Consider the following 10,263-nt stretch of genomic DNA (forward strand, 5'->3'; position numbering starts at 1 on the left):
AGTAAAGTATATGAGATCTTTTAAATCATAGGCTATCTTTATATATTTTTATGCTTTTAATTTTATAAATGTGAATTTAATTATATAAACCTAATAATAAAATTACCAAAAGAAAATGAAAAAGAAAATAAATTGGTGGGACTTATTTTTCTATCACACAACCATCACGCTTATACCTCACAAAAACACCCCATCACACCAGCACCACTACATATGGTCTTAAAAACATATGAAGTTCTATAATTAAATTTAGCATCACACCAGCACCACTACATACATATGGTCTTAAAAACATATGAAGTTCTATAATTAAATTTAGCAGTGCCTATATAATTTTGAACGGTACTTTTTTAATTTTTTATATAATTAACAGATGACACCATAACCATATATGTATACTCTCGCCACATGGTTTAAACTCAAACTAGAGGGAGAATTTGAATTGTGATACTCAACTTGAATTTATATCGAGCTACATAACTATATATTGTCCATGACCATACTGCAGTCCAAATCAGGAGTCACGAGTGATTCACCTACTAGTTAAGGGTTACAAAGAAGTATATATATATAGAAAAGAAACTGCTAATTTGATTTGGTAACTTTCACATGCTAAAAAGTCAAATTATGGATTAAAATTCCCAACGATAAGATTACAATTTATTGTATCTTTAAATTCTTAAAATTGATCGATCTGTCTGTATAAAACTAAAAAAAAACTATACCTTGAGTTGTTATGTCTTCCTAAGGCTCGTCTAACCCTATATCCACAATGTAACCTTGCCCTCCACCTACGCAAATTCGATCATGAAAAGGAACAAGAAACCATACCATTAGGCAGCGTTCATTGTTCATGGTGTAACCATCACAAGATGGCCCAACCTGGTTGGGGCATGAATTCCTTGCAAGAGGTCTCATGTTCGAATTCTGTCTAGAACGAATATTTAGTGGTGGCCACGGAAGAGGTGAAAATAGTCAGAGAGTAATCATGTTGGGCTGCGTACATCAGAGTATGGGGTCGGATTACTCGCCCTTCCGGGTAGCCTGAATAGGGAAAACCTTCTACCTTTGTTTTGTTCATTGTTCATTGTGGTGATTACTAACACAAAAAAACTTGAAGAAGAATCTATGAAGTTGGATTGTTTTGTGGAGATGAACATCTCGACACATCCTTGCTATTTTGTACAAGTACATCATGATTGATAGATGCCAACTGTGATAGATTCTGCAAAAATAACAAATAGTTAATCCCCTTCATGACAAAATGCAAAATTTGAGTTAACAAGAAGACTACAAAAATATTTTGACTTAAAATCTATACACTCTTCTATAAGAGCAGAAGATAAAACAGAAGCTCATGGGACTAAGTCGGTGCCATCAACTTACTTAAAACGAATGATTAATAATGAGTCAATATTGCAAATAAGTTTAGTTAAATGCATAACGCACACTAGCTTAGATATAAAATTCAAAAAAAAAAAAAAAAAAAAAAATGTGCTGATACTAGTTTTAGATCAAAAGTACAGGTTGGCAATAGTTGTTTCGGCTCACGTTTATCTTTATTCGAAATGTAGAAAAACCCGAAGGGTATTTCAATTCACAAGACATCCTAAATCAGTTTATTAAGAAAGTAAGATTACTATTGAAAATCTTGAATATGTGGTTGTTATGTGCGTAAGATAAGGTATAGAACCATATTGATACTACATTTTTTTAATTGAAATCATAAGGATAGTCATATATCTTTTTTTTTTTTTTTTTTTTTTTTTTTGTCATTTCCTATCAACATTAATAGTTTTTCAAAGCTTTGTTACATTTTATGTAAAATCAACATGTAGAGTTAGTTGATATATGACAACTACTTAAAATACGCAGCAGAGAATATAACTATGGAAAAGACATTGTTATCCATCTAAAGGTACCTTGAAAGAGAAATTGATCCAGGAAAGATCATTACAAGAAGATGCTTCAAAGTCGGCAAGATCACCACATACGTCCATCTTCTGTGAAAAGTAAAGACAACAGTTCAGTGTCAATTCAATCTACAAAAGATACTCTTTTGTAATATATAAAAAAAAAAATGATTATGATGTACAAAAGGTGTACCTCTCTTGTGTCCGAGCAGAATTCACTAGTGTCAGAAGTTTCATCACTGCAGTCTTGATCATCAAGGGTCCCACTTGAACTACGACTATGTCTTGAAACAAAGTAACTGGTATCATCTATCCCATCTGGTTGTGGTACAAATGCCACCTATATACATATATGAATTGAAAACTTAACTACACATTTGACTTCTAAAAACCAAAAACAGTGACTTTTTTATTTTTATTTTTTTGAAAAGCAACAAACAATGAATTTCAGTATATACCTTTTGCATAGCAAGGGTATCCCAGTTTACACCCTTGAAGAATGGATGTGCCTTTACCTGTAAATTTTAGGTTCAGTCTACAGTAACAAACAGTGGAAAACTATATAATTTCTAAACTAGAAATCACAAACCTCTGATGATCCATGTGAACCTAGACGCTGATTAGGATCGTGAATAAGAAACCTGAGGATAAATCATCCATTTAAATGAAAAACGGTTATTTCAACATTCATGCAGCATTAAAAGAGGACATTTGCTCACTTTGTGACACACAAAATCATCATATGCTAGTTATATTTGTCCGGTAAAACCAACCTGTTTATCATGTCTTGAGCCTCGACAGACATCTCATCCGGAATAGAAGGCCATGGTATTTTTGCATTAAGAATGTTGTAGAATATTCTCTATAAATCCAAGATAGTTCATATTGTTAGATACTTTATATATATGTACTGTATAGAATAACTGTATAAATGCCTATTTTCTTTATATATATGTCTAGTTTCTTTATATATACCTCAGGATGGTCAGAGTTAAAAGGTGGGGTCCCCGTAATTAATTCGAACAGAATGACTCCAACTGACCACCAATCAGCAGCGTAACCTGCCCCAATGTTCATAACACAAGTTAGTTTTTTCTGTTATATAACTAATTTCAGCTAAACGAATGAATTCATTATTTCTAACCATGTTCGGTTCCAAGAAGTATTTCTGGAGCCAAATAATCTGGTGTACCAGCAGCCGAACGCTCTCGCCTATCTACACTCCATTCGTTGTTAACGTGATGATCATTAGAAACTGCAACCTGAGTTAACTCAGGTCTAGTTAAATCACCGGTACTGTTCATTAGGCCAATTTTAGACAGCCCAAAGTCTGTAAGCTGATTAAAAAGATGTTAATTAGCAAACAACCAGAAGTGTATTATATGGTAAATGACTAAGGTGTTGTTTGTTTTTTAAGATTTTGTGTGAAGATCTGCAGACCACGTCTGTAAAGAAGACGTGGCCTGAAGGTCTGAATGCTGACTATTGAAGACTGTTTGGTTTTATGTGTGCAAAATAACTTAGGTGTTGTTTGTTTTTCAGTCTGCAGACCTTATTATGTCTTACGTCTGCGCGCCCGCAGACGTTTTTACTGCTGCAGACTGTTTGTTTTTATGAAGACATAAGATAAAATAATGTGTTATTATGTCTGCAACCTCGCAGACTTAGAAATGTGCTTCTAAGTGCTGCAGACAGAATTAAGTTATGTTGCAGACATAAAAACAAACACAAACAGTCTTCATTATTCAGCATACAGACCTTCATCTTCTTAACAGACATGGTCCGCAGATCTTCAGACAAAAACATCTTAAAAAACAAACAACACCTTAATCATGTCTGCAGCAGTTAGAAGCACATTTCTAAGTTTGCAAGGTTGCAGACAAAATAAGACATTATGTTATCTTATGTCTTCATAAAAACAAACAGTCTGCAGCAGTAAAAACGTCTGCGGACGCGCAGACATAAGACATAATATGCGGACGCGCAGACATAAGACATAATAAGATCTGCAGACTGAAAAACAAACGACACCTTTGTGGTTTTAGATCGTAAACAAATATAACCATCATACTGTATTACACTAGAGTATGGTATTTAGTTAGCAATTTTAACAATCATATTTGTTTCCAGTTGAAGATATCACACCTTGATATGACCATCATGTGCAATCAATATGTTGTCGGGTTTTAGATCTCTATGAACAATTCCTAAAGATTGAAGGTATTCAATAGCAAGTACCTGTATTATGCAAATAATTATAGAATAACAAAAATATTATTTTTAAAAACATATAAGCAATAAACTTATTGACAAACCAGTTCAGCAATGTAGATGCGTGCTACATCTTCCTCAAGGCAACCAACAGTTCTTAGCAAAGAGAAAAGATCCCCTCCATTAAGATACTCCATTACTAAATAAAGGTAGTCTTTACTAGTAAACGAATAAAAAAACCGAACCTGCAGCAGAAAACATATCCTTAAAAAATGCTACATAATGGACTTAACAATATACAAAAAAAGGAGTAAAAATTACCACGAATGGGTTTCGTATTGTGATCAGTATGTTGCGTTCTGAAACTATCTTCTCAATATCATTCTTTCTAAGCATATCCATTTTCTTGAGCATCTGTACAAGCAATTGGCTAACCATCAGAACAAATTTAACAGATAAAAAGAGGTTAAAATAATTCTTGAAAATTCTGATGCAAAAGGTCATACCTTTATAGCAAACAAATCCCCGGTAGTACGTTTTCGTGCAAGAAATACTTTACCATAAGCTCCTTTGCTAATTGGTTTAATAATTTCAAAATCATCAATGCTTGTTCGCTCTTTATGTAGAAGATATGAAGGGGTGGAGACTGAACTGGTCTGAGATCCAGTATCCAACAAAGAAGGATATCCAACATCACTCGTTCTTTTATTTGTATCCTCTAGTTCACATGAAATTATATATTTCTCCCTGTAGACGTGTAACTAAATGTGTAAATAGATGTATAAACACTAAAAATACACATACATGTATCGTTAGTCAAGATTACCGGATGAGTTTTTCTATTCGGAGCCCAAATGTGTCTATAACAAGAGCTTTGAGCTGGCTCTTTTGTAAAACATCTTGCAAATCTTGCATACATGTAAGCAAGACCTGATGTGAACTTTCTTCCGTAAGATCTGTCTCGGATGCTAAACGGGCAAGGTCTCTAAGGTCAGTCATCTGCAGAGGAAGAAAAGTATTCTAAGTACATGTTCTTTTTCCTATATTACATAATGAGGTCTTTCATGAGGCATAAAGTTAGGATACAAGTAGCAGTTAACACCTATGAATGACAAAACGTTGGTGTGGTTGAAACCCTACGAGTTATGTATTCAGTAACGATACACTGGGAAAATGCAAAAATATATGGAAGCTTCTACACGCATATGGTATTATCCATAAATAGACATCCTTTGACAAAAGTAGACGAATTTGCACATATTTAAGAAATTGTCGAAAAGCAACAAAGAAGGTATGTCACTCTAATTAGGTTACTTCTATACCTAGCAACTGAGACCCATACTTTCAAATTTGGGTCAAATGGGTCAAGCTTTCGGGTCAATTGGGTCTTGAGAAAATTAGGTCTGACAATGTAACCCAAAACTTAAAAAAAGGTCCAATGAGTTTTTCTCCAACCTATTGGTTCTTGAGAAAAATATAAAAGAACATGTCAGTCGGGTATCAAATTCTAAAGTTCATTAAATAGTGACAGGTCTAATGGGTCAAATGGATCGAGCATAACAAGTTTCATCCCTCAATCATTTATGAAAGCATTAATGCTTATATCAATTATTATGTATATTAATATCTTTTTTATATATAATAAATATTAATAATAAATAAATAATGATAATTAAAACAATATATTAAATATAAAAGATCAAATGTAAAAGTATATGACCCGTTTGGACCTATTTGACCCATTTGACCCGTTACTCATTTCGACCTGTTACCCAAACAGAACCTGAACCGTTTGGACCCGTTTAAAATTTTTACCCGCTTAGCCCATGACCCATTTCAACCCAAAATTGTTTTGACCCATTACCCAAACCGACCCAACCTCAACCTGACCCGTTTTCCACGTATAGTTACTTCTATAGCATTATGCTAAACCTAGCACTAAATCAAAAACAAAAAGGACAAGCATGGAAAAGCCAAGATACTATATAAATATAAAATAAAGGACACCGAGAACAAAATACTTAAAAAAAAAAAAAAGGCTTACAAGATAACCAGAAACGATTTATATGATGAAATTTTATTCACTTTTAATAAGAACAGGCTTACATGTTGCACATCTTCTAACTCAGAAGGGTTATTATGCTCTAACCAGAAGAAGTCAAAGTTTGCTCTTGGAGTATTTGTGGAGGATGCTGATGTCATGCTTCCTGTTGAAGAAGGAGGACCATATTGACTTTTCACACCAGGGAATCCCTTCAAATTAAAGAAGGTAACAGGGGTCGAGTCTTCTATGCATGCGGTGTCCATTTCATGAAGATCCTCAAACATTCCTTCAACGCCTTTATTTCTCCACTCACTTATTTTAGGAGAGCAATTATCTAAAGTTGCTATAGAATTAGAAATTTGCATTTGTGAAGTTTGATGGCTATCATCAACAACATGTACACTTGGAGTGCAAGAATCAATGATTTGATCAAGTATATCTGCTAGTGCTAAAAGGCTATCGTTTACATCTATACCTTTAAGATCACATTTTTCTGCATAAGCACATATATATGAATGAGACTCCAAATGTGAAGTCGGAACATATTCCTCACATATTCTACAGATTACTAAATCTTCATTTTGGATGTAATCAAACTTTTGTTCAGCTTCAAACTTGTTTCCAATATCATCTACATTGGATTCAATGATCCCTAAATTTAAAAGCCAGCTCCTTTCATAAGAAGGAATCTTTTCCAAACATTCTTTCAATTTGAGAAGAGAGATCTCATTAATATGCTCACTGTTCTTTTCAAAAAGTAGCAACCTTGTGCAACGTGTTAATATAAAAAGCATCCTTGTATAAAGCCACTTCAATTGCCCAGATTGGCAATCATGCCTCTTTTTTGTTAATTCTTGAACAATGGTTTCACATGTGGTTCGAAACTCAAGGCTCGACATCTCTATACATAGTTTAACGAGAACGAGCAGCTCATCGATCAATCTTTGTTCTTCCAAAGACAAAGTATCAGACTTTTGTGATACCTCGATTACCTCCTTTTTGAATAAATCTAGCTCTGTGTTAACCAACTCTTTGGCAGCATGAAAGTTTGACCTATATGACCTCAAAAGTTCCTGAATACTAGCCAATCAGTATACAAGCATAGGTGGCAACCTAAAACATTTTGTTTGGCTGCTTAAAAATCTATTAGTTAGACTATACCTTCAAATCACCAAAGCTATGGGCTCGAGTATACGTAGGTCTAATGCCACCTTTAGGCCCAAGTTCATGAGAAAAGCTTTTCAGTACTTCAGGCATCTTATCAGCAGATGTTTTTCCTGTTTCTGTTTGTTTACCGAATGTGCTTTTTCCTATCTTTTGTTGTTTAACTGATAGAGCTTCCTTGTCAAATGCCTTGACTTCATGGTTTATTTTCTGCCACATTTTAGATTAAATTATGCAATAGCTGAATTTGTAATGAAAAAAGATTTATCTGATATGCTATATGAAGTCTCACCTTAGCCTCAGGAGGCTTATCTCTGATAGCTCTATTAGAATCCTTGGATAGATGAGATGTGACCCATCGGGCAACTCTTTTTCCTTTACGGAGTCCTGGTACATCCAAATGAATGAATGATGCTCGTTTAGTACATCAAGAATCAATAATATAATTCACAAGAACATTAAACAAATCTAAAATTTAACAACAAGTATATGTTGATAACTTAAACTCATAGCTCTGTTACACTGCTACTGAAAACCATAATCGTTAATCTTAATTCCTGGGGCAGTAAAACTAAGTGTTCAGCAGGTTAGGTAATGGTCAAAACAGGCAATTTAGGATGGGACGGGCCGGGTTGACCAGAAACGCTGTTGTCCATATAGAACTTCATACAAATAATTTATGTGCCAAATATATGACAAGAAAGATTCTCTTTTTACATCAGGATTTAATTATTAATTTAAGTAGAAAACACTCGTGAGAAAATGTTAGAGCGTTACAAAACACTTCATAAGAGTGGATATGAATTTTTACCAACATCCTTTAAAGTAAATTCTTTTATTTTTACATGTTTGAACTGTCGTAAATGACACATAATCTGAATTGACCCATTCCTAAGTAACTGGGTGGAAATTGCCACCTCTAATGAATGGCCACATCCTTTACAATAAATTCTTTTATTTTTACATGGTTGAACTGTCGTAAATGACATAATCTGAATTGACCCATTCCTAAGTAGCTGGGTGGAAATTGTCACCTCTAATATATGGACAAAAGCTAATCCTTTAATCTGTATAAGTTTCTACTCTCCTACTCATTTTCGCAATTAAAACTTTTATTGAGCAACTAATGCTATATTCACGATTTTTGTTCAGAACGGCTTATCTCTTCTCTACGTTAATTACTCGGTCATTTTAGTGTCCAGTGGTTAGGTAACTGCACCATCACACAATCCATGTACTACATATAATCAAAGCATGGAAATGAAATAAGTAGTTATTACCTAAATAGCTAAAACAAAGTTTCTAGAAACAAATATTACAATAATCTTACTATCAACATCAGAAGTTCAACTGAATGACATCGTATATATTCGGTATATACTTACATGTATAGTAAAAAACCACAAATTTGAAGCTAACATTCTCGCTTATTGGTAACAAATTGAAAATCATCCTTCCTTTTCTATTGATAACTTACTCTTATATACATACTTACATGCATATTCAGTATCTCCATTAATCCAAATACGACGTTATTAAATTGAATAAAGCTAATTACAATAAAAAAAATAATTATAAACAATAAATAGTCAAAATTAGTACCTTCTTTAGACGAATGAAGCTTAACGAATCCTTTACTAAACGACCTCTGATGATTCAGCTTAAAACGATTCGTGATAGACTTACTATTCTGATTATCTGAGCTAGAATAATGATTATCGTTAGAATTAGACGTAATACGAGTTTTAATCCGATTTAAACCGGTCGGAATCCCAACCGCCTCCGACGATTCACCGTCGTTTTGAGTCGGTCCGGTAATCGTAGTTGTATCCATTCACTACTGAGAAGTGAAATACCTAAATATCAAATGAAATTAATTTAACCTAAAAAAGTATGATTGGCGATTAATAGAGAGATATATAACGGTATGTATATATGTGTAATATGTGTTTCTTCGAATTTCATGGCTGCTGAATAAGTCTGTACGAAACAAGGTGATTAAAAGATTTGCGAATATGTCAAAGTGTGTAGATTTGTGAAAAACATTGTAAGTGCATAAAAGGAGCTAATACATTTACATTTATATTCCGTTTTAAAATTGATGATAGTGATTTGTAGAATCAAGATTAAATAAGTAATTCTGGGTTAGATACTGTCCTTAAGTTGAATGATATTGTGCGATATTTTATTGAATTATTTTTGTGGTGAAAGTGGCTGGAGATAGTTCAATACTCCCTTCTCTTTTATAATTAAATACAGTTGACAAAAATATTTTAAAGAAAATGCTAACGATAGCCTTAAGGGTTATCGTCAACATACATTATGTATATGTACATGGCGGTTATTAGTTATTTTCATAAAAGCGGTTATCAAAATTTACAATATTTTAAAGCCTCCCTAAGGACTGTCATTAGCATTTTTCATATTTTAAATAAATAAAAAGTTAATCCGGATAGAGTAATTTTTAATTATCTCAAACTAATAATTTATTTCCATTAATAAAAAGATGACGCTAACCACTTGCACTATGTGAAGATTAGTTTTAAATATGGCGACATCAAATATGAATAAAGCTTTTGTAAAAGATCAAAATAGCCTAAACTAAAGTACCCTTGCCTTTGTGAATTGATACTGTATATAGGATAATTTGTTTGAATTTTGGAACGAGTTACATTTTTAGCAAATCATGACTTCCAATTATACATTAAATATGCCACTTGATATTGTATATATACTAAATATAGAGATTAGATTCCCTTATGTAACATGATCCTTATTTGTATGTGAATCATAATAAATAAATAAATAAATAAATTATACAACGTAGTATAATAATAATAGTAATTCTCTACAATTACTTCTTACAAAAATCATACTTTAAGAAATAAAATTAGTTAAGAGGATTGTAATTCTAAATAAGATTTACTTTTA

General features: G+C 33.0%; 1 protein-coding gene across 2 annotated transcripts; it reads right to left on the reverse strand.

Annotated features, from left to right (window-relative positions):
• Nucleotides 1-610: 610 nt before the first annotated feature.
• On the reverse strand, nucleotides 611-9,372 carry LOC139858171 (probable serine/threonine protein kinase IRE4). 2 transcript variants are annotated; one of them, XM_071847025.1, is made up of 18 exons: nucleotides 8,935-9,372; nucleotides 7,625-7,719; nucleotides 7,330-7,542; nucleotides 6,644-7,241; nucleotides 6,231-6,502; nucleotides 4,951-5,123; nucleotides 4,631-4,871; nucleotides 4,446-4,538; nucleotides 4,229-4,369; nucleotides 4,059-4,151; nucleotides 3,058-3,250; nucleotides 2,889-2,974; nucleotides 2,687-2,775; nucleotides 2,503-2,554; nucleotides 2,372-2,428; nucleotides 2,107-2,253; nucleotides 1,923-2,003; nucleotides 611-1,225 (listed from the first exon to the last, which is right to left on the reverse strand). In XM_071847025.1, the coding sequence occupies exons 1-18, from the start codon at nucleotides 9,164-9,166 to the stop codon at nucleotides 1,127-1,129; spliced, it is 2,955 nt and encodes a 984-aa protein (XP_071703126.1). In that variant the 5' UTR covers nucleotides 9,167-9,372; the 3' UTR covers nucleotides 611-1,126. The 2 variants fall into 2 exon arrangements, with proteins under 2 accessions (XP_071703126.1, XP_071703125.1); XM_071847024.1 differs by having other exon boundaries at nucleotides 6,231-7,241.
• Nucleotides 9,373-10,263: the final 891 nt, after the last annotated feature.

This window comes from Rutidosis leptorrhynchoides, chromosome 7, assembly GCF_046630445.1.
Source record: "Rutidosis leptorrhynchoides isolate AG116_Rl617_1_P2 chromosome 7, CSIRO_AGI_Rlap_v1, whole genome shotgun sequence".
NCBI classification, from domain to species: Eukaryota; Viridiplantae; Streptophyta; class Magnoliopsida; order Asterales; family Asteraceae; genus Rutidosis; species Rutidosis leptorrhynchoides.